Source organism: Rutidosis leptorrhynchoides, chromosome 7 (assembly GCF_046630445.1).
Source record: "Rutidosis leptorrhynchoides isolate AG116_Rl617_1_P2 chromosome 7, CSIRO_AGI_Rlap_v1, whole genome shotgun sequence".
Taxonomy (NCBI): Eukaryota; Viridiplantae; Streptophyta; class Magnoliopsida; order Asterales; family Asteraceae; genus Rutidosis; species Rutidosis leptorrhynchoides.
In genome coordinates this window covers 302535425-302559867 of record NC_092339.1, presented here as the reverse complement: position 1 = coordinate 302559867, position 24443 = coordinate 302535425, and the positions used below count along the sequence as shown (strand labels likewise).

The 24443-nt window shown below is 31.9% G+C and overlaps 1 protein-coding gene across 1 annotated transcript; it reads right to left on the bottom strand.

Annotated features, from left to right (window-relative positions):
* Positions 1-899: 899 nt before the first annotated feature.
* Positions 900-20050, bottom strand: LOC139860117 (tetrahydroberberine oxidase-like). The gene is made up of 2 exons (XM_071848892.1): positions 19937-20050; positions 900-2543 (listed from the first exon to the last, which is right to left on the bottom strand). Exons 1-2 carry the CDS (start codon positions 20048-20050, stop codon positions 900-902), a joined length of 1758 nt encoding a protein of 585 aa, XP_071704993.1.
* Positions 20051-24443: the final 4393 nt, after the last annotated feature.

Below are 24443 nucleotides of genomic sequence, written 5' to 3'. Positions count from 1 at the left end.
ATAATAAAATATTAAACTTCAAATGTTACAAATCTGAAATGTACGACCCATTCTACATATATACACCAATACTTATATTTCAAAATGGATGATTAATAGAAACTAAAACGCAAAGATAATCAACGTGCTTCATTTGGTACCAATGTTACTTGTCACCTTATATAAGAGAATTAGTAGAGATAAATATATATTCTCAAGATAAGTTCCAAATATACACCAAACTATCTATATAACGATATGAACATATCTCACTTGTTCAAGTTACGAAATATTTTCTCTAATAGGATTGTTTAAGTTTGAATGAAGGTGGATTGGGTCCCTAAAGTTCCGTGTCATAACAATGTATGCATTAAAATTAATCTACTCTTTAACTAACTTTACATTAGAAAATAGTGTTCTTGCTCAAACATAGTCTGCCTAAGTGACCATTGGGCCAATTCACTCGATCCATAACTTTTCAAATTTGTGATCCTGCAGATATTTATTGGCGGTCACTCTTATTGGCGGGCTAGCTGTTTTTGATAAATATTGACCATTCGAAAAAAAAGACTCAAAATTTTTCGATGTATAAATAGTAGAAGATATTGTGGTGCACCTTACAGCATATACTCTTTATTACAATACGTATTTCCATAATTATTCAACACTTAATCGTTTCTCTTACAAATAAACTCAATGTGTATTCACCATTAAATTTCACACTCGGTTGAACACAAAATACCGTATTTTTTACTCCACATGTAACTATATTAGCGAATCATCCAAAATAAGAACGCATAATTAAAGTCAGTTTTTGTTTATTCATTCATCAATAATAGATACATTTTCAAATAAGAAATAAAAAATGCAAAACCAAACATATAAGTCACAAGCATAAAAAGACCATATAATATGATAAACTAAAAAACAGGTATACTTTGTGGATGGTGAAAGAAGTTGTGTGGATCAATTTTAGCTTTGAGGCGAATTAACTTCTTAAAGTTGTCTTTCTTCCAGTATCTATTGCCCCACACACTTGCTTCTTCATAAGTAGCACTTCCAACACCCAGATCAAAATCAATGTAGTTATAAAACGCCCCCCTCGGGTTCTTTGACACATAAGGTGTTATATACTTGTTAAAGTTCCTTAACCAACTTATACGTTGCAACGATATTGGTGTCGTGTCTGAGGTTTGGTCATCAAACCGAACCAATTGGTGAAATTGGTACAACACTCCAGCTCTATGAGGAAAGGGAAGTGCCGACTCCGAGTACTCATTCACTTTCCCCCCAAAAGGTTGTATGATCACCGTTGATCCTACACTTTTAAACAACTTTCTCCAGATACTTTTGAGGCCACTTACAGGAATTGGGGTGCGTACGTAATCTAATTTGTTTTGTCCGTTGAGCCTGAAGCCGATAGTTAGGTTAGCAAGGGCTTCTAGTGGGGTGTTAGTTGGATAGCCTTGGAAAAAAAGAGTCGACTGGACCATTGTCACCTCTTGGCAAATTTCCCGTGTGACATTAAGCTCGGGGTATTTCTCGTCTAACAAAGAAACTAATGTGTCCATTGAGCCTTGATAAAGTCCATAAAATAACATTCGTATGGTTTTCTTGTTAGTGTTGACGATATCTTCGCTAGACATTTGAACTCTGATGGACAAATTTTCATCAATATTCGGTATAACGTGTTGATACTTATAGAAAATCTCCGTGGCACCTTGTTCCAAAGTTATGTTCACTAAAAACACAGTTACTAATTCAGGCACCGGAACCAATCTAAGCTTCCATGCAAGAACGATTCCAAAACTTGCAGACCCACCACCACGAATTGCCCAAAATAGATCTTCGCCCATAGACTTTCTATTTAAAATCTTTCCATTGATATCCATGAACCGAACATCAACAACATTATCCGCAGCAAGACCATATTTTCTCATCAAGTTTCCATAGCCACCACCACCTATATACCCACCAATACCCACCGTGGGACATAAACCACCAGAGAAAGACAACTTGTTGGTGTTTCGAGATATGGTATAGTACACTTCACCAAGTGTAGCGCCACCTTGAACCCATGCGGTGCTTTTTGCGACGTTCACATTTACATACCTCATTCTGGCTAGATCAAGTATCACAAATGGAACATCGGCAGTGGAGGAGACTCCCTCATAGTCATGGCCTCCGCTCCTAATCCTCATCTCGTACCCACATTTCTTGGTGCATAAAAGTGTTGCTCGGATCTGAGCATCGTCTATCGGAGTAACAATAATCGATGGTTTGGGAGTTGAGGTTTTGTTGAATCTATGGTTGTTGACTCTTGCTTCCCAAATTGGTAGAAAGGATACATTATTAGGGGTGAAAATGAGTTGAGACATGCCACTGACATTATTGTATTTGGATTCAAGGCAACTTATGAAACCTTGAGAACTTGGTGTAACATGATCATGGAAGGATGTTGATATTGTTACACAAAAACAAAGAGTTATAAATGAAAGTATTAGTTGAGATTTCATCGTGTTTTTAATTTGTGAATTTTTGTGAATTTGAATTTGATATGATAGCTAATATCGTTTTTGTATTTATATACCTAGGTTAGATGTTAGGATGTGATAAAAAAAAATGGAAATAATGAGCTAGGAGTGCTTTCTGCCAACAAATATTGAATTTGTAAGTCAGAGATGACTTTTTTTTTTTTTTTTCTGAAAGTCAAATGAAAATGAGTTTTTTTTTTTTTTAATATACTTTTCAAAGTATATGTTTATGATTTACCAAGTATAATCTTATCCTTACGTTTTTTAAAAATATCAGGTGGGGAATTGAAAGTCATCGATCGAAGACTTGAGACTCAAGTCTGTTTAGTATTTTTATTAAATTCTAAACAGATATGGCAGTAATAATATAAATATTTAATGTCATTTTAATAAGATAGAATATACTATGCAATAAAGTAATGATTTGTTTTATGTGTTAAACGCCTTAGTAGCAACAAAGTAAACATCTAAAAATAACTTAAAATTTTAGTACTTTTAGCATTTTATTGTTAAAGAAAACAAATAAGGCATAAGTTGTGTAATAGGAGCATTTTTATACCAACGGAGCATTGCTTCAATGGTATCCAAGTAGAGTGGACCCGCGATTAGTTGCCAAGCAACTCGGGTTTGATTCCGAGGAAAGGAGGTTTTCTCCAGGATTTACTGTGATTAGTCGCCAAGCAACCCAGTTCTCGCGATTAGTTGCCGAGCAACCCGGGATGATCCTTGGAGTTTCCTACGTAGCGTGTGTGAGTCGCAAATGAGAGTATTCGATGCAAAAATTGCCGGTAAAAAAAATTGGAGTATTTTTATGAAAAGCAATAGAATATTATTGTAAGTTAACTGATATTGATATTGGTTAAAGGATATTTTTTTGAATCTTTTATTCATAGTTTTTTTTAATGACAATTTTGATATCGAATACTCTCATTTATTACTTAGGCACACGTTTGGACGGAAACCCGAACCGCTAACCAGGGGGACATCGAACCACAATTCATACGGGCATGTGGTCGAGCCTTTATCCAATCGAGCGGACCGGTAAAATCTCCCTATATAATCAATATATACCACCACTATTAATGTTTAATTGGGAGAAATCAGGGGCATCCCTAAGGATCGACCACATGACCTCTCTCTATCCCATGACTCAAGGACATGTGGTGAAACGTTGGGCTATGCCAGTTTAAGCTTTTAACGCATTTTTTCTTGCAAAAAAATGATAACATATAACCAAGTCAATTCATCAATCGATAAAGAAATAGAAGTACAGACGAACCAAACTTACTTGCGCATACTTAACATGCTACACTACAAACACACAATTATGCATGATACTTATATGCATGCATACATACGTAACCTACTTACTTGAACATACTTACACACGCTCGCATACAAGCTAGCATCACAACACATATAATGGCAATATAACATGCAACACTACAAACACACAAATATGGTTAACCATACGCAATAGTGCTAGTCATCATGTGATATAACACTATTCAACCCATGTTTGTGGCCGACGAAAGCACCTTCCGGATAACACTACCATGTACACACGAATCTGTTCGACGAAAAACGAATCCGTTAGGTGACACTTACTGAAATGTCCCGTTCTTATTGATTAAAAACGTTCCATATTAATTGATTTCGTTGCGAGGTTTTGACCTCTATATGAGACGTTTTTCAAAGACTGCATTCATTTTTAAAACAAACCATAACCTTTATTTCATAAATAAAGGTTTAAAAAGCTTTACGTAGATTATCAAATAATGATAATCTAAAATATCCTGTTTACACACGACCATTACATAATGGTTTACAATACAAATATGTTACATCGAAATCAGTTTCTTGAATGCAGTTTTTACACAATATCATACAAACATGGACTCCAAATCTTGTCCTTATTTTAGTATGCAACAGCGGAAGCTCTTAGTATTCACCTGAGAATAAACATGCTTTAAACGTCAACAAAAATGTTGGTGAGTTATAGGTTTAACCTATATGTATCAAATCGTAACAATAGACCACAAGATTTCATATTTCAATACACATCCCATACATAGAGATAAAAATCATTCATATGGTGAACACCTGGTAACCGACATTAACAAGATGCATATATATAAGAATATCCCCATCATTCCGGGACACCCTTCGGATATGATATAAATTTCGAAGTACTAAAGCATCCGGTACTTTGGATGGGGTTTGTTAGGCCCAATAGATCTATCTTTAGGATTCGCGTCAATTAGGGTGTCTGTTCCCTAATTCTTAGATTACCAGACTTAATAAAAAGGGGCATATTCGATTTCGATAATTCAACCATAGAATGTAGTTTCACGTACTTGTGTCTATTTTGTAAATCATTTATAAAACCTGCATGTATTCTCATTCCAAAAATATTAGATTTTAAAAGTGGGACTATAACTCACTTTCACAGATTTTTACTTCGTCGGGAAGTAAGACTTGGCCACTGGTTGATTCACGAACCTATAACAATATATACATATATATCAAAGTATGTTTAAAATATATTTACAACACTTTTAATATATTTTGATGTTTTAAGTTTATTAAGTCAGCTGTCCTCGTTAGTAACCTACAACTAGTTGTCCACAGTTAGATGTACAGAAATAAATCGATAAATATTATCTTGAATCAATCCACGACCCAGTGTATACGTATCTCAGTATTTATCACAACTCAAACTATATATATTTTGGAATCAACCTCAACCCTGTATAGCTAACTCCAACATTCACATATAGAGTGTCTATGGTTGTTCCGAAATATATATAGATGTGTCGACATGATAGGTCGAAACATTGTATACGTGTCTATGGTATCTCAAGATTACATAATATACAATACAAGTTGATTAAGTTATGGTTGGAATAGATTTGTTACCAATTTTCACGTAGCTAAAATGAGAAAAATTATCCAATCTTGTTTTACCCATAACTTCTTCATTTTAAATCCGTTTTGAGTGAATCAAATTGCTATGGTTTCATATTGAACTCTATTTTATGAATCTAAACAGAAAAAGTATAGGTTTATAGTCGGAAAAATAAGTTACAAGTCGTTTTTGTAAAGGTAGTCATTTCAGTCGAAAGAACGACGTCTAGATGACCATTTTAGAAAACATACTTCCACTTTGAGTTTAACCATAATTTTTGGATATAGTTTCATGTTCATAATAAAAATCATTTTCTCAGAATAACAACTTTTAAATCAAAGTTTATCATAGTTTTTAATTAACTAACCCAAAACAGCCCGCGGTGTTACTACGACGGCGTAAATCCGGTTTTACGGTGTTTTTCGTGTTTCCAGGTTTTAAATCATTAAGTTAGCATATCATATAGATATAGAACATGTGTGTAGTTAATTTTAAAAGTCAAGTTAGAAGGATTAACTTTTGTTTGCGAACAAGTTTAGAATTAACTAAACTATGTTCTAGTGATTACGAGTTTAAACCTTCGAATAAGATAATTTTATATATATGAATCGAATGATGTTATGAACATCATTACTACCTCAAGTTTAGTAGGTAAACCTACTGGAAGTGACAAGAAATGATCTAGCTTCAAAGGATCTTGGATGGCTTGAAAGTTCTTGAAGTAGGATCATGACACAAAAACAAGTTCAAGTAAGATTTTTACTCGAATTAAGATAGTTTATAGTTATAGAAATTGAATCAAAGTTTGAATATGAATATTACCTTGAATAAGAAAGATAACCTACTGTATATAACAAAGGTTTCTTGATCTTAGATGATTACTTGGAATGGATTAGAAAGCTTGGAAGTAAATTAGTAAACTTGAAGGGATTTTTGAAGTGTTCTTGAAGTGTTCTTCCTATGATAATTATAGCTTGATTCTTGAAGTGATTTTTGATGAAGATGATGATTAACTACTGGAAAAATACGTTCATAATAGTGTGTGTGTGTGTGTTGAGAGAGAATTAGAAAGAGAATTGGAAGTGAAATGGAGTGAATGATGAGTGGTAATTGGTGAGTGGTGAGTGGGGTTAAAAGGAGTTCTAGTTAGATGACTAGTTCATGGTAGAAGTTAAAATTGATTAGTCATACATGACATAATCAAGAGTGGAATCCCATGCTAGTTCCTATTGGTATATACTCATAGTAAGTACGTTTTGATGCTGTGTATAATACGGGTAAGAATACGACTAGAATTCTTGATGAAAGAAAAGAATGGAAAAGTAACTGTAACTATTTTCATTAAGTATGAGTGTTTTGATATATGTCTTGAAGTCTTCCAAAAGTATTTTAATACATCTAAATACACTACATGTATATACATTTTAACTGAGTCGTTAAGTCACCGTTAGTCGTTACATGTAAGTGTTGTTTTGAAACCTTTAAGTTAACGATCTCAATTAATGTTGTTAACCCATTATTTATTATATCTAATGAGATGTTAAATTATTATATTATCATGATATTATGATATATTAATATATCTTAATATGATATATATACATTTAAATGTCGTTACAACGATAATCGTTACATATATGTCCCGTTTCGAAATCCTTAAGTTAGTAGTCTTGTTTATATGTATATAACTCATTGTTAATATACTTATGGAGATACTTACTTATCATAATCTCATGTTAACCATATGTATACCCATATATATATCGTCATGTCGTTTTTACAAGTTTTAACGTTCGTGAATCGCCGGTCAACTTGGGTGGTCAATTGTCTATATAAAACATATTTCAATTAATCAAGTCTTAACAAGTTTGATTGCTTAACATGTTGGAAACATTTAATCATGTAAATATCAATCTCAATTAATATATATAAACATGGAAAAGTTCGGGTCACTACACTTACCACATTCCACCGCACCGTATGGCCGACGAAGAGTAAGTAACACTCGCCACACATCACAACCGCAAACGTGGTCGAGGAAAAGTGAATCTTTACGGATATCAATAACCACTTTGCATCAAGTGGCCAACGAAGAGTAAATCCTTACGCCCGGTTATCACTCGTCACTTCACTCGCAAGAAAGCAACTTATATGCATACACATATAAATACTCCACTCACATTGAATCTCTGATGAATGTAGTCTCAAGCTTGCACTTCCACTAATCAACAATCGTAACACCTATAATCCATCATACAACAAACTATAATTCACCAATAGCTTTTACAACCCAAAACACCCAAGTGCAACCTCCGCTTAATTTGCACTTGAATACTAAAACTAGGTCAAGACCATGACCTTAACCCACTAAATCACTAATAGATAGTGATTTAGTTCCCATTTAGACTCAAGGTCAAGTACTTGAAGTACTCTTTGACCCATTTTAATACCAAACCCATTGTTTGAAATGCCCAGTTCATATCGATTATAAACGTTTCATATTAATTGGTTTCATTGCGAGGTTTTGACCTCTATATGAGACGTTTTTCAAAAACTGCATTCGTTTTTAAAAACACACCATAACCTTTATTTTATCGACAAAGGTTTTGAAAACATAACATAGATTATCAAGAAATGATAATCTAAAATATAACGTTTACACACGACCATCACATAATGGTTTACAATAATATGATACAACAATTTGTTTCTCGAATGTAGTTTTTAAACATTATCATACATAGTTTTTAAACATTATCATACAAGCATGCTGACTCCCATTTCTTGTCTTTAATTAGCATGCAACAGCGGAAGCTCTTAATAATCATCTGAGAATAAACATGCTTTAAACGTCAACAAAAATATTGGTGAGTTATAGGTTTAACCTATATATATCAAATTATAATAATAGACCACAAGATTTCAATATTTAACTGCACACATACATCTCGTGTACAAAACATGATACACATAACCTGTGTATAAAAATCATTCATATGGTGAACACCTGGTAACCGACCTTAACAAGATGCATATAGAATATCCCCATCATTCCGGGACTCTCATCGGATATGATAAATCGAAGTACTAAAGCATCTGTAACTCGGATGGGGCTCGTTGGTCCCGATAGATCTATCTTTAGGATTCGCGTCAATTAGGGGCCATTTCCCTAATTCTTAGGCTACCAAGCTAAAAAGGGGCATATTCGGTTTAATAATCCAACCATAGAATGTAGTTTCGAGTACTTGTATCTATTTTGTAAAACATTTAGAAAACTGCATGTATTCTCATCCCAAAAATATTATATAGTAAAAATGGGACTATAACTCACTTTCACAGATTTTCGATTCGTCGAAAATTAGACTTGGCCACGGTCGATTCACGAACCTATAACAAATATATACATATATATCAATGTATGATAGAAATATATTCATCTCATATTTTATTACGTGTTGACGATTTAAGTTGTTAAGTTAGCAGTCCAACGTTAGTAGTCCACAATTAGTAGTACATAAATAAATTGATATAGTATATTATGCATATTATATCGAATCAATTCACGACCCAGTGTATACATGTCTCAGACTCGATCACAACCCATGGTATATATATTATTTTAGAATTAACCTCGACTCATTATATGCTAACTCGAGCATTACCGCATATAGTGTCTTATGGGTTATTCAAAATAATATATATAGATGATATCAATATGGTATGTCAAAACATTGTATACGTGTCTATGGTTTATCAAGGTATATATATATATATATATATATATATATATATATATATATATATATATATATATATATATATATAGAATATAGGATAAGTTAGTTAGGATATGGTTAGTATAGATTTGTTATAAAATTTCCGTAGCTAAAACTAGTAATTATATCCAATTTTGTTTTACCCATAATTTCTTCATTTCAAATCTGTTTTGAGTGAATCAAATTGCTATGGTTTCGTATAGAATTAAAATTTATGAAACTAAACAGAAAAAGTGATGGTTTATAATGGGAGTTACAGGTTACAAGTCATTTTTGAAAGAGATAGTCATTTTAGTCGAAAGAACGACGTCTTGATGACCATTTTGAAAAACATACTTCTACTTTAAGTTTAACCAAGATTTTTGGATATAGTTTCATGTTCATAAGAAATATCATTTTATCAGAAGAACAACTTTTAAATCAAAGGTTATCATAGTTTTTAATTATCCAACCCAAAACAGCCCCCGGTTTAACTACGACGGCGTATGTTCGGTTTTACGGTGTTCTTCGCGTTTCCAAGTTTTAAATTATTAAGTTAGCATATCATATAGATATAAAACATGTGTTTAGTTGATTTTAAAAGTCAAGTTAGAAGGATTAACTTTGTTTGCGAACAAGTTTAGAATTAACTAAACTATGTTCTAGTGATTACAAGTTATAATCTTCGAATAAGATAGTTATATATATATGAATCGAACAAGGTTATGAACCCCATTACTACCTCAAGTATAGTAGGTAAACCTACTAGAAATGATGAAAAAAAATAACTTGAACTTCAAAGGATCTTTGATGGCTTGGAAGTTCTTGAAGTAGAATCATGACACGAAAACAAGTTCAAGTAAGATTACTACTTGAATTAAGATAGTTATAGTTATAGAAATCGAATCAAAGCTTGAATATGATTATTACCTTGATTTAGAAAGATAAACTACTATAAATAACAAAGGTTTCTTGATCTTGAATGATTACTTGAAATGGATTTGAAAGCTTGGAAGTAATTTAGTAAACTTGAAAGTGTTTTTGATGTGTTCTTGAGTAGTTGTTTTGTATGGTGATCAAAGGTTAGATTTATTAGCTAGATTGATGTAGAACTTGATGAAGATGATGAAGAACACTTAGAACATCAAGAGAGAATTTGAGAGAGATGTGTTTGATGCATGAAAGTTGGAAAATGAAAGTGTTGGTGATGAATGATGAAAACGTGATTATGCATGTACCATAGAGTCTCCATTAGTTTGTATTTTTTGCTAGATATTTCATGCTAGTTTCCAAATGATGGTTCCCACATGTCTAGGTGACTCATTAAGGCTGCTAAGAGCTGATCATTGAAGTGTATATACCAATAGTATGTACATCTAAAAGCTGGATATAATACGAGTACGAATACTAAATGAATACGAGTAGAATTGTTGATGAAAACGAATGGGAATGTAATTGTAACCAACTTTGATAAGTATAAGTGTTTTGATATATGTCTTGAAGTCTTCCAAAAGTGTATTAATACATCTTAATACACTACATGTATATACATTTTAACTGAGTCGTTAAATCATCGTTAGTCGTTACATGTAAGTGCTGTTTCGAAACCTTTAAGTTAACGATCTTGTTAATTGTAATTAATCCAATTGTTATTATACCTAATGAGATGTTAAATTGTTATATTATCATGATGATATAGTGTGTTAATATATCTTAATACGATATATAAATATTAAGACGTTGTTACAACGATAATCGTTACATATATATAGTGTATCAAAATCCTTAAGTTAGTAGTCTCATTTTATATATATAGTTCATTGTTAATATACTTAATGAGATACTTCATTATCATTTCATCATGTTAACATATATATATATATATATATATATATATATATATATATATATATATATATATATATATATATATATATATATATATATATATATATATATATATATGTTCATATATATAATATCATGTCATATACAAGTTATAACGTTCGTGAATCATCGGAAAAACTGGGTGGTCAAACGTTTACATAAAAACCGTTTCAATTAATCAAGTCTTGACAAGTTTGATTGCTTAACATGTTGGAAACATTTAATCATGTAAATATGAATCTCATATAATATATAATCATGGAAAAATTCGGGTCATGACATTGTTAACCTAAATTGAGGGTTTACATCCAAAATCAAGTTCACACAAGTAATTAATAATATCACTAATTTACAATTGTTCTAGTGATTATCAAGCTCATGCAAGACCTAAGTCTTACAAATTTGTCACTCAAAACCCTAGGTTACCAAATAGGGTTTACACATCCAATTTACACCACAAGAACCCTAATTTCACAAGAAAATGGGTCTTAAACACAACACCAACCCAAACTCTAACCCAAAAACGAAATTAAACTCATAAATTCGGATTTAGGGTTTACCACAAGTGTAGAACAAAACTAGATAGCAGCTACACTTAGATTGAACTTCAATATGGGGTTTAAGAGGTCACATTCTTCTTCAATTCCAAGCTTTCTCTCTCTAAGGTTTATTCTCTCTCTAAGTTTGAGTAGGGTGAAGTAGAAATGAAGAGAAATTACTCAAAAACTGATTAAACAAATCCCAAATTCGGCCATGCAAAATTGCAAAGAGGTCCCTTTTCTCATTTTATTTATTTTTCAATTCAGCCTTCCAGCTCCGCCTATTTGCGCGGCACCCCGTTTTGCTGTTTTCGATATCAGAATGTTACAAAAAAATATTCTTTTTTAATTAATAAATAAAAGGATAGTATCATATATACTCGATTATAATTTGTGTAATAATATATATATATATATATATATATATATATATATATATATATATATATATATATATATATATATATATATATATATATATATAAAGAAACATGAACAGTAAAATTAAAATTAAAATTGAATTTGCAATTGATTTTAAAATCTGATATTTTAACCCATAAATAATAAATGTGTTAATATATACAAAATCTATGTTTTCAGAGTGGTTATGAGAGTTTTTTTTAACTTAGAGGTTACGGGTTCGAAACTAGCGGCCCTCTTTTTTTATTTTTTATTATAAAACTCGATTTGTTTAACTAATAAAAAAAGTTGTAAAAATAAAGTAAACCAATGTTGGATGAGTGGTCATGGGGTAATTTAACCTAATGGTCTTGGCTTCTAAACTTGGCGGCTTTTTTTATGAACTTAAAATTCTATTTATTTAAATCGCACATAAATAATAATGTCATATTTAAAACCCAAAAAAATTAATTGATGAATTGTTATACACTTATACTCCTCGCATAGGTACCGGATGGTTGTGGGTTCGAGTCATGGAAGTCTTTATTTTTCAGTTATTTGGGGCCAATTGCACTTCGACCGTAGCGAATCGCGGTTAACCCCAAAACTTGTTATGTAATATTTAGGTAAGTTAACGTGTATTGTCCATATTTTTTTTCTCTCCATTATGAAACAATCCTACATGCGTGATCAACACGTATGATCTATTGTATTGATTTATTCAGCATGCAATTGAAGTATTCTACATCCTACACCATATCGTTGATAGTAATTCATCAAATAGTATTGCACTGATTTATTCCACAGTTGAAGTATTCTACATCTGCACCAACAACACTTGTACGTGTTAACCATATATTACTTCACTCGTTACATATTAATTGTCTTCAGACAAATGCAAAAGTTTAAAAAAAAAAAATCGTAACATGCAGTGGTGGAATCAGGATTTTTTTTTTCACAAAGGGCAAAAAAAAAAATGTAAACCGTAACAAGTTTTTTGGGCAAAATACGGAGGATTTGGGGCAAAAATTGGAGGTTTTTATGCATAATATGGAGGTTTGTGTCAAAATTTGAAGGTTTGTGAGCAAAATTTGAAGTTTTTAGGGCAAAATTTGGAGAAATTTGGGCAAAATACTAAGGTTTTGGTCAAAATATATAGCTTTTGGGGCAAAAAAGAAAATTTCACCGGGAATAAAGTCTAAAAATCCAAAATTTTAATACTGAAAAATACAAATCCATTGATGGTGGGTGCCCCCTTGCCCCCAAATAAAAAGCTCCTAGTCACATTTACTTTTTCCTTACTTTACAGTAAAAATGCTTACTTTTTACTTACTTTTTTGTTCTACATGCACTAATTAAAGGTATAAAAAAACTTTACTCCGTTATCCTTATCTATTTATAAAAGTATACAATTAACTAATCTCATATTTGACGTCAAGATATACATTATTCACATTTTATTTATTTATTTACTTATTTACTTTAGTTTAACTTATCGCATACGGGATGTCAAGCCAATCATAATTTAGACAAAATTACCAAATTCATCCTTGTGTTTGTTCCTTTTCTGTTTTTTAGTCCCTTTCCATTAAACTCATTTATAATAGTCCTTAAATGCCATTTTCAATCTCAATTTAGTCCCTGCTGTAAACTGGTGCAACGTTTGTTAAGGTTTCTAATTGACATGCTTATCACGTGACCTACAACGTATTTATAATTTTGACCCATTAGTAAATTTCAACGCAATTTCTAGGGTTTCTTTGAAACTATACATAATTCCGTAACATCAATACTATCAGAATTTTCATCACTCTGTTAATTACAAAATGAAAAACAGCAGTGGTACAAGAAGCCCTAACAATGATCAGAGATCAAATTTTGTAGGTCCAGTTAATAATCACTACAAATTTAAGAAAAACGAAACGAGATTAGGTGGCAGTGGACTTTCGCTCCAAGCATTTGCTAATGCGAAATCCAAAAACGACGGTTACAATCTGACGTTAATCAGTATGCTTTTTTTATACATGTAACTAATTCATTGTTGTTGATGTATGCTAATTTTTTGTATTAATTGAATGCAATTGAGCTTATATTTGATGAGTACTTTGTTTTTTTTTATAGATAATAGATAATATACAGTATATGATTTGAGTGCTTATAGCTTATTGTGCTTATCGATTTTTATCATTATTAGTTAAATTAAATATTATTTGAGGAAAATTGGAGTGGGATTTCAAGTATTCGAGATCAAGCTTGTAGCCTGTGTTTGCATACGTTAATGATACATTAGAATGTTGACTTTATCCAGAGATTCAGAACCGTTTTGTAATATGTGACTGCGTATGTTTTAAATTGTCACGTGACTAGCACAAAATAGTACTAACGGCAACTTTAAACGGATGTTAACAGAAGGACTAAATTGGAACTTAAAAATGGAAATAAGGATGGTTTTTGCAGATATTAATTGGGAGGGACTAAAAAATAGAAAAGGAACAAACACGGGGACGAATTTGAGAATTTAGTCCATAATTTATTTATTTACTTTACTTTAATACAAATTCGGAAAATTGTTAAAATAACCTGTACATGAACAAGATCCAATTAATTATTTTTTTTTAACGGTGATTAGAGTCAATGACGAGGACCTGAACGTGATGTCGGAACTCACTCACTAATCATTCCCTTGGTCGAACCGTTCATCAAGAGGAAACCTACACGGCCAATTCATACAGACATAACATGTGGTAAAACCCCCTCGAGTGAGATTCGAACGCAGGACGTCTGCAACAAAGTTCTTCAGCCATATTTTTAAAGTGTAGCTATAATTGTCTTAAACTCTTCAAAATAGAACTTAAAATTGATAAAGAGACGGTTATTAGATGATTTTTATAACGACCGAATTTTATTAAACTTGGAAGAAGCTATAAAGCAAAAACAATTACAGACATAATAAAGCATGTTGGTGTAAGCTCAACACTAATCTTCAAATGTTAATCTAGGTTTTGATGATGACAACAATTATGAGTAATGACAAGTAACGATAAAGTAAAACGACCATCACACCGAACGTATAAATCTAAAGAGTCATTTTATAAAAGGGATATGGGTACGATTGATAACAAGGCTACATCGTATAGTTGACTAACAGACTTCAATGATCCTCGTTTAAAGAAAAAACTTTCAAATTTGTATGATCACTTATTATCTATTTGTTCTAATGGTTTAAAAAATGTCACATGAACTACATAATCACGATTTTGAAATGTCACAAATAAATCCTATCGATCTTATTTAAAGCAAAAATTTTAACGTTAGTGAATAGTCATCAAAGTCCCAACTATAGATATGTTGACCCACCATACATAAGTCGACAAAAGTGCTCACGTACACTACTCCAGGCCCGGCCCGAAGGGGCCCAATATTTCTAGGTATTAGACAAAAATCAGTAAGCCCAACAATAATTATAGGGGCCCAATATTTGTAGGTATTAGACAAAAATCAATAAGCCCAACTTTAAGAAAAGTAAACAATAACAAGGTCAAGCAAACAAAACCAACTTTTATTCATTTTGATCTATTAATAAAAGCTTCTAGATTTATAGTGTATCCTTCATTATTTACATACCGATGTGGGATAAAAAACAATAGCTTAAATTCCAACCAAATGTACATGCGGATAAATTGTTCCTTTGTGCTTCTTCCCTTTTTATAGTATCTTTCCTCTTTCTTCTGATATGCGATAATTATATTATAGTATATTTATTTACGAACTATGTATGTTAATTTATAATGGTGGCGGCGAAGTTTTGATGAATATTTTACCATTACAAAAGATCACTTGGGATGTTCTCAGCATTATTTATGTTTCACTCGCAAGTCATTGCAAAATATTTACAAGCTATTCACTCGTAATGATCAACACTACAAAGATAACTTTTTAATTATATTATATTATAGACCTTGTTCATTTTTTATCACAACAAAGATCGGTTTTTTTTTCCAGTGCATGATATGGTAAGAATATATTTCCCAATCCCTACAAGAATTTAAATAAGTTTATTGTTAGATTAAATAATACTGTAATAATACTAATAATAATAAATAAAACAAAAATAATGAAGATTATAATAATTCAATGATTACCAACAAAAAAATCTGAATAAATATTGAAACTACATGGATATAATGAAACTAATGTAAATGAAAAATGAATTGATTCTGCCACACTAGATTTCAATCATCCACACCAATTAATATGAAGTTTCTATATTACCCTTCAATTTAAAATTCAATTACAGTAATTTAAATTAAAACCATAGAATATTCCGTACTCCTAAAATGCCTCATCTCCTCTAATTTATTTTTTACCTCTCCCCAAAGTTTCCAAAACTAATACCCCCAAACTTTTAAATCAACGATTACTTCCGGCTCTTTACAAGTTAGAAGTCGTGACCACCAGCATCAAACTAGTAATCTATGTACGAATCTAACCCACCTAACTTTAACAGTGGTAGACCACCAACGAGCCGCCACACATTAAAAAACCCATCCTGCCATAAATTGATTTCCGGCGGCCACCTCCCTATATTATTCCGGCCAAATACCGGTGTTTGCTCCGTCAAAGGCATAATGTTGCTAATATGTTCTAAGATATAGTAATAACAAAACAGTAGTAATGATTTAGATGGTTTTTTTAAATAAGAGAATAAAAAATATCATGTAGTCTCGTGGTGGGCAAATATTCTAATGGTGGTTAACAATCTTGCTTGATAAAATAAAGAGTCTTGAAAATTATTTGAGTTTAATCTGGTGGGGATGGATAGGAATAAAAGAATAATGGAGGTGGTGAGAACTGATATACGGAGTAATAAGGAATATTATTTATGGTTGAAGATTTAAATAAACTAAAGAAGGGTAATATAGGAACTCTATATAATTTAGTGTGGATGGATTAAATTTTAGTGTGGCAGAAATGAAAATGATGAAAATCAACGTGAGAATGAGTCGTGTAGCTTGACTCGACTCTAAAACCCTAAAACATAATGTGTTACGGAGTATTTGTTTATGAGGGGGCCTCTTTTTTCCTACTCGCACAGAACATTGAAAAGCATAGAACCGGCCCTGCACTACTCTATGTGTATCCCGAGACTTATATCTATATCACTGACAAAATCTTCTCAATATCCTCGAATGAAGAAACTTTGAAAGTTATGGTGATTGAAACGATATAAACACTACTAGGGACGCATATGAAGACAAAGGGGTTTGGATGGTTATGACGTTTGAAAAAAGACAATTTGAAACAGCTCTAATACAACAACGTTTATTCAAACGAAAGGAGTTTTATGATTATGGAGGCCAAGCGGAATAAACTGAAACGTCCCATCAAATTAACCCTTGACGACCAACGTTTACTTGGTCCCATAATCTTGATTGATAACTCTATATGAATATTTTAAACAAACATTGCATTCGTTTATTGAAAGGGATTACCCAAAAAGGAAATCCAACCATTTGTAAGTATTAAAGACAACCCAATTGTAATAAATGTTGACTCAAAATGTCAACCAACAACCATAATAACAAAGTTTATGAAAATTGAATGCAATATTGATAAATGTTTAAATAAAATCTGCGACACAGTATGCAGCCTCTCTAGCCAACGGAAGCAAATAATCGATCATCACTTGAGAATAAAACATGTGAGTAAACTGTCAACATAATAATGTTGGTGAGATATAGGTTTAGTATAACAATTTGAATATAATTAGACCACAAGATTTAATGTTGAGAAACGTCTTAAAATATTATTACATCTTTCCCGTGAGCACTTGGCAACCCAACTTAACTCGTTTTATCTACTCTTATATGGACCATACACTGAACATGTGTATCTTTTATGAAGTACTAAACATTCCCTCGAAGACTAGCGCAACTAGCAAGTAATGGGGCGGTCAAGCCCGATACATCTATCAATAGAATTCGTGCCTACCGGTGCAGAGACCAGTAGTTACAAGTTACCAAGCTAAGGTATCATTTTCGTTCAACTCACAATGAATATTTTAAAATTTTGATTACTTGTGTCTAACATATAAAACGTAAAGCATGTATTCTCATCCCAAAAAGAATTTAAAATAGTAGAAAAAGTGGGACTATAACTCACCTTAGAATGCACTGAAGAAATAATAAGTACACGAATAAAGAAGATCAAGAGTGATCTAGACTCCAACCTAAATATTAAAAGTAGGTCAGGATATAAACTAACTTAGGTCAAGTCAATGTATGATAGTCCTAGTGTTTGAGGTGGCTTTGGATTTATGTGACAAAAGATTTGAATAAGTATTACGCGTACTTTCTACTTTGAAAGTTTCCTTATTTAGAAGGTTTCCTTATTCAAAAGTCAACTTAAGTCAAACGAGAAAGTCAACTAAAAGTCAACTATAGTGAACCTAAGTCAACTTTGATATTTGACGTATATTTAATTCCAATATCACTTATTATAATGTTATTTGATATAATATAAGTACATTATAAGATTACTTACATTGAATGATTTTAATTAAATTATAATAAATTCAAATGATATAATATAAGTATTTATTTAATGATTAAATATTGATTATAATGTAAGTATTTTAAATTTATTATGAAATATTAATTATAACATAAGTTCTTGGTGCCGATTTGCGGTTCGTTTCACATCGAGAGGAACACGATGAGCAACAAAGTTTCATCATAAAATCATGGCACGGTTCCCGAAAATAGCAAACTCATTTCTGTTCGGATTTATATTAATCGAAAATTTGCATTTTTAACATATTTTAATTATTTAAACAACACCACAATTATATCGAAGCACTATAACTATACATACATGCATAATAGCATCATAATTATGAAGATTTGAAAAAGATGGAGTTTTATGACTACCTCAAATCAAGAAATGGAAAAGATAGATGTACAGATCGCGTTGTAAGGAACCGGAATACGTAAATCATCTTAAACTGAGATGAACATTTATGAAGATGAGTCTTAAAAACATAAAGGTGATGAAGATGATGATGGTGAAGCCGTTGACCAAAAAAAAGAAAAGAGAGGAGAGGGTTTTCGATTTTTTTGTGATTTTGTTAAATGAGGAGATAATACAGATAAAAGGGATAAATAAATAAAAAGTTGCCAAAAATTTTTGGGATTAACCCCATATTCGGCTGACCCCTTTTTTTATTATTTATTTATGTATTTTTCTGAATCTTATCGTTATTTAGTTTTGATATTATCCTAAAATTAGAATAAAAGGATTAAATATGGATATCTGGAGGATAAGAAAAACAATTACATTTTTTTTCTTTTGTTTTTTTTGCCGAAAACATATATACATATATTTATATTTTTTTTTTTTAAAAAAGATATTTTCCATACTCTTTTATTTATTTTATTTAAATTATAAAATGTCCTAAATACATTTTGAAAAAGAAAATGGACTAGCCCATTGGGATATTAAATTAATTTGACTATATTGGGCCAAATTGGCCCAACTCAAAAACTTGGCCTTTTAACCTTGACTCGAATTATAAAAGTATACGATTCGAATATTTAGAACATCACACGATTTATGATACTCGAGAAGAATAATAATTCACGAAATAACTTATAGGAATATTATTTAGTTTACCTAAAATATAATTTTTTTTGGGTAAAAGGTTTTACCCAGTAAATATTGTTTAAAAATAATGAAACATACAATGAAGAGAAACGACCACAAGCACGCCTTGCGGCCTCACAAACCACCAAACAAAAACACCAAGATAGACCAATCTATCTAACAAAAGACTAGCACAACCAAAACACCCTCGACCTAACAAGAACACGACCTAAATCATAAAAGCGGATCTACCAATTATAACCATCCCGATTACATGCCAAACGGGTTCGTTGCCTTAGAAGAATCCATCTTAGCCAAAAATTGAACCGTCTCCCCATCATCTTCCTCCACATCACTAGGTTCATCAATAAGATTCAATACCGACTTCTGACAATTATCCTCATCCATGTTCGCCAGTGACTCAAACTTATTTGATGTGGACCCTTCCTTCCACTTGATTTACCAACTTCAGTTTTCCTATTATTATTTGCATTTCGCGCATTCACCTTTGGTCGATAAATCATTTTAGGTTTATTCTTATCGATGGTAACACCTTCTTTAGGATTCTGCTTCTGACTACCTCATGTACCAGCGCTCGTCTTCTTTTTAGTGACCACCATCACAGTCGGTTCCTTAGCAATATCCTTAGTCAACGAAATTTTCCTCGAACATTGATTATCCTTATGCCCAAACACACAATAACCTGAACACCGAGGAGGTTTCCATTCATACTCATCAGTCACTATATAAACCTTTTACTCATACCATCTTCCGCATGAGTAGCAACCCTTAACGTATCCCGTAATTCACTAGTAGCTAAAACTTTAATCATTGCCCGTGCAAAACTTGGTCCATCCCAGGCTTCTTTGCACATTGTAATCATATGTTAATCTAGTCTCAAAGGCTTCCCAAACTTAGTAGCTATAATACTCAACCCCTCTTCGGTAAACCCAGTTAAAAGAATATCATAAAACTTTATCCACATCGGTACCTTAGTCAGGTCTTCCTTAACCAAGGATATGTCTGAGGACCACCTGTTAAGAATTAAAGGACTATTGTGAATCATCCATGGCCCCTTCTCCAAAACATCCATTAGAACCCTTTCTGTTGAAAACTTAAAGAAAATAAATCCTTTAGCATTCATCATCATCTTCTCAATGCCAAACATTCATAACATAATTTTGGACCACTGGGAAAGCCATACGATTACCAGTAAAATACCCATACAATTATTATTATACCTTCCAATCGCCTCTTTGACCGACTCCAGTGGCAACATGACATCAAACTCATCTTCATCATGACTGTGTTGCTCAATTGAGCGAAAATTAATATTGGCCTGTGAGGGATTACCGCCACATATGACACAATTTTAGGCATCATATCCACCTTTACAGTGTCCCGTTGATCAATAATATCTACACCCACATTTCCATAAACATAGTTCCCATCAACATCTACAACCGAGGAATCTAACTTCTTAGGAATCTCCAACCTACCGGATGGAATTTCATCTTTACGACCAGAGTTTGCACAGATTGGAGACGATCTCATAACATCCTCATTAGATGATTCATACGCAGTATTACCTTCAGTAAACTGGTTAGGCTCCTTGTTAACTTCTGGTAGCCTGCCCAAACTTTCAACCCTAGGAGGCCTTAATGGAGGAAACTCACATGCATCTTCAAGCTTATTCGTTTTAGTCATAGGATCACCCTTTACATCCACCATATAGCGCCTCTCATGATCATCTTCTATCTCCTTAGAATCAGCCTGGTAATCCTGAAAACTTGTTAATGGATCAACCATGGTATCAACACAATCAGTATCTACATCCCGATTAACGGAGTCATCACTGACGTGCGACTGTGTAAAACCCTAGTAACTGATTTGGTTCCTCGCTTCTTATTCCTTCCTCATAGTTTTTCCCATGATTCACAAGGAATTATGGAAAAGCTTCGTGAAAAACAGATGTAACAGTAAGTTCCTAAAGAAAAAGACGATTGAAATAGCCAAATCGCCCGATATTCTTGGAGTGGCTAAGGTTTTTCAAACTAAATTTTTATACCGAGAATATAATCTAGTCACATAAAATCACATGGCAAAGATACCAGCTAACGAAAGTTAAATACTTAACAGATAAAGGTAACGGAAAAAATAGGGTCGTGACATAAACGTAGTCGGCTCATAATAGCAATGTATGAACAATCACCTTTATCCACTATCTTGGAAGGACGCTAGTTGTCTTGAAACTAAAATACAAGTTTACACATTTTGGTATGAATGAAGAAAGGTCACGATTAATTGGGTTAAGTGTGAGACGAGATTGTCGAAAGAAAAAACCATGAGATGGACAGTTTGTATTGATAATGTTTATAATATATGGTTTAATTTCAGGTTTTCGCTTTTCGAGTGGCTTTTGTTGTTTCTTTTTTGTTATTTCCATTTTTATATTAATATTTTAAAATTATTACTAATTTATTTTTTAATTTTTTATATATTTTTAATTTTTTATATATTTTATTATTATAATATTATTATATAAAAATAAAAAAATTTATTATATAAAGTATAATTAAATATATAAAAGTTAAGTTTTTTTAAAAAAGTAATAAAATTTTATTTTTATATAATATATAATATTTTTATAAAACAAAAAATTATTTTAAAATATATTATGATTATTTTTATTTCAGATTATTATTTTTATAAAATATATATTATTTTATTATACTAACATTATTTAGAAAAAAAAATTTATACAATATATTATTATTTTATAAAAGCATAAACTTTTGGTCGAAATTGTTCTATCAAAAGGGCCTATAATAATAAAGAATTAATCTTGATTAAAGCGTCTTTGGATCTTTATAGGAAAAAAACTTCGGTTTCCCGGCAGCGGCGTCAAAAACTTGATGTTTCTTCGCTCGTCGTTTCTATCCCGCTGTTTTCAGCGGTAGAAATATCGGACAGTCGCACCACCTATGGCTTTTTAGGCCATGCGGACTGGACTGTTTGATTAAGGTCTTCAAGTTTGTAATCTATAAGTGCGGAATAGACCAAATCACAATATTATTACTCGCACTTTTGCTAAAGGTTTATAATGAATAAGTGTGACTCGGATGTCATTATCGAACGTTTTAATCAGGATTACTTTTTATATTATTATAAGTCTGTATCTTTTGGTATTGGTTATTTTATAATTATTAAAGACAATAATTAAAATACTAAATTAAACTAATAGATGGGTATTTTATATGATGAAAGTGTGTTTATTAAATCTGTAAGTTGCATCCCGGACTACGATACTATTGTTTCGTGGAATACTATCACTTTTATTCTATCAAATATATTTTTATCCATTAATTGATTTTCAAGAAACTTAATTCAAGCTTAAATAATTAATGAGTCACGTGATAAAAATATAGGATTTATTACAAAAGAGAGTTTCCGTTATAATAAAATAGACCAAACCAACAACCACCCTCGAATCTTAATTCTCTTATAGAAACTCCAGCAAGGGTGTAACAAGAAAGATTAGACCTATTGACAACACCGGTCAGAAATAGTAATATAATTCCTACCGAATTAAGTTGGTAATGGTTAATTTGAATAGTTGAGAATGACCTTTAGCTATGAACAAAAGGGATAGATATTCATCATTTAAATTTAATACAGGTGTTAATAACTATTGCTTTATAAAGACCTTAGACTCCAAATATAAAATGATGGACTTTATAAGTGGACTGAAAACGCCATCGGTTGCGTATCAAGCCATTTATAAAAGACCACAAGTCAATAATGTTAAACTTTACCAATTGACTGAAAATGACATCGGGTGCGTATCAAGCCATTTGTTGAAAGAGTGCTATTATGTTATTTAGTTTCATAGATCATAAATACCCCGGATTTCTCTAACATGGTATTTATCGTAGTTTTGGAAACACATTTATCTCGAATCTTATACCCCATGCCCCAACTAATCTTTCAATTTTCGGGACACCGACCATCACGATTTTAAAATGTAGAATTGGTAATACACAACTACTCCTTCACTCTAGGATTATCTTAATTTATAATTATAGGTTCGATTCTACTGATATCTTAAAAATTCGACCATAGTTCATACTTCCCTTACTCACCATAATAAGGAGTAGTATCAGACAATACTGCTTCTATCAAGAGAGAAGCAAGTTTTTGGCGCCGCTGCCGGGGAACTGATATCAGACAATACTTGAAAGGACCCGTTCATATACATTATAAACGATTCACAATAGTTGATTACATCGCGAGGTATTTGACCTCTATATGATACATTTTACAAACATTGCATTCGTTTTTAAAAGACAAACTTTCTTTACAATGAAAATTGACGGTATGCACACCATTTCGTAATACATCCAACTATAATTGACTTAATAATAATCTTGATGAACTCAATGACTTGAATGCAACGTCTTTCAAAATATGCCATGAATGACTCCAAGTAATATCCTTAAAATGAGCTAATGCACAGCGGAAGATTTCTTTAATACCTGAGAATAAACATGCTTTAAAGTGTCAACCAAAAGGTTAGTGAGTTCATAGGTTTATCATAACAATCATTTCAATATATTAATAGACCACAAGATTTCCGTTTATAAATATATGTACACTCGCAAGTGTATAAAAGTATTCTATAAGTTGTAGGCACCCGGTAACAAGCCTTAACGTTCATGTTTTACCCTCTGAAGTACACCAGATCAGGTGTGTTTAAAATAACCTCGAAGTACTAAAGCATCCCATAGTCAGGATGGGGTTT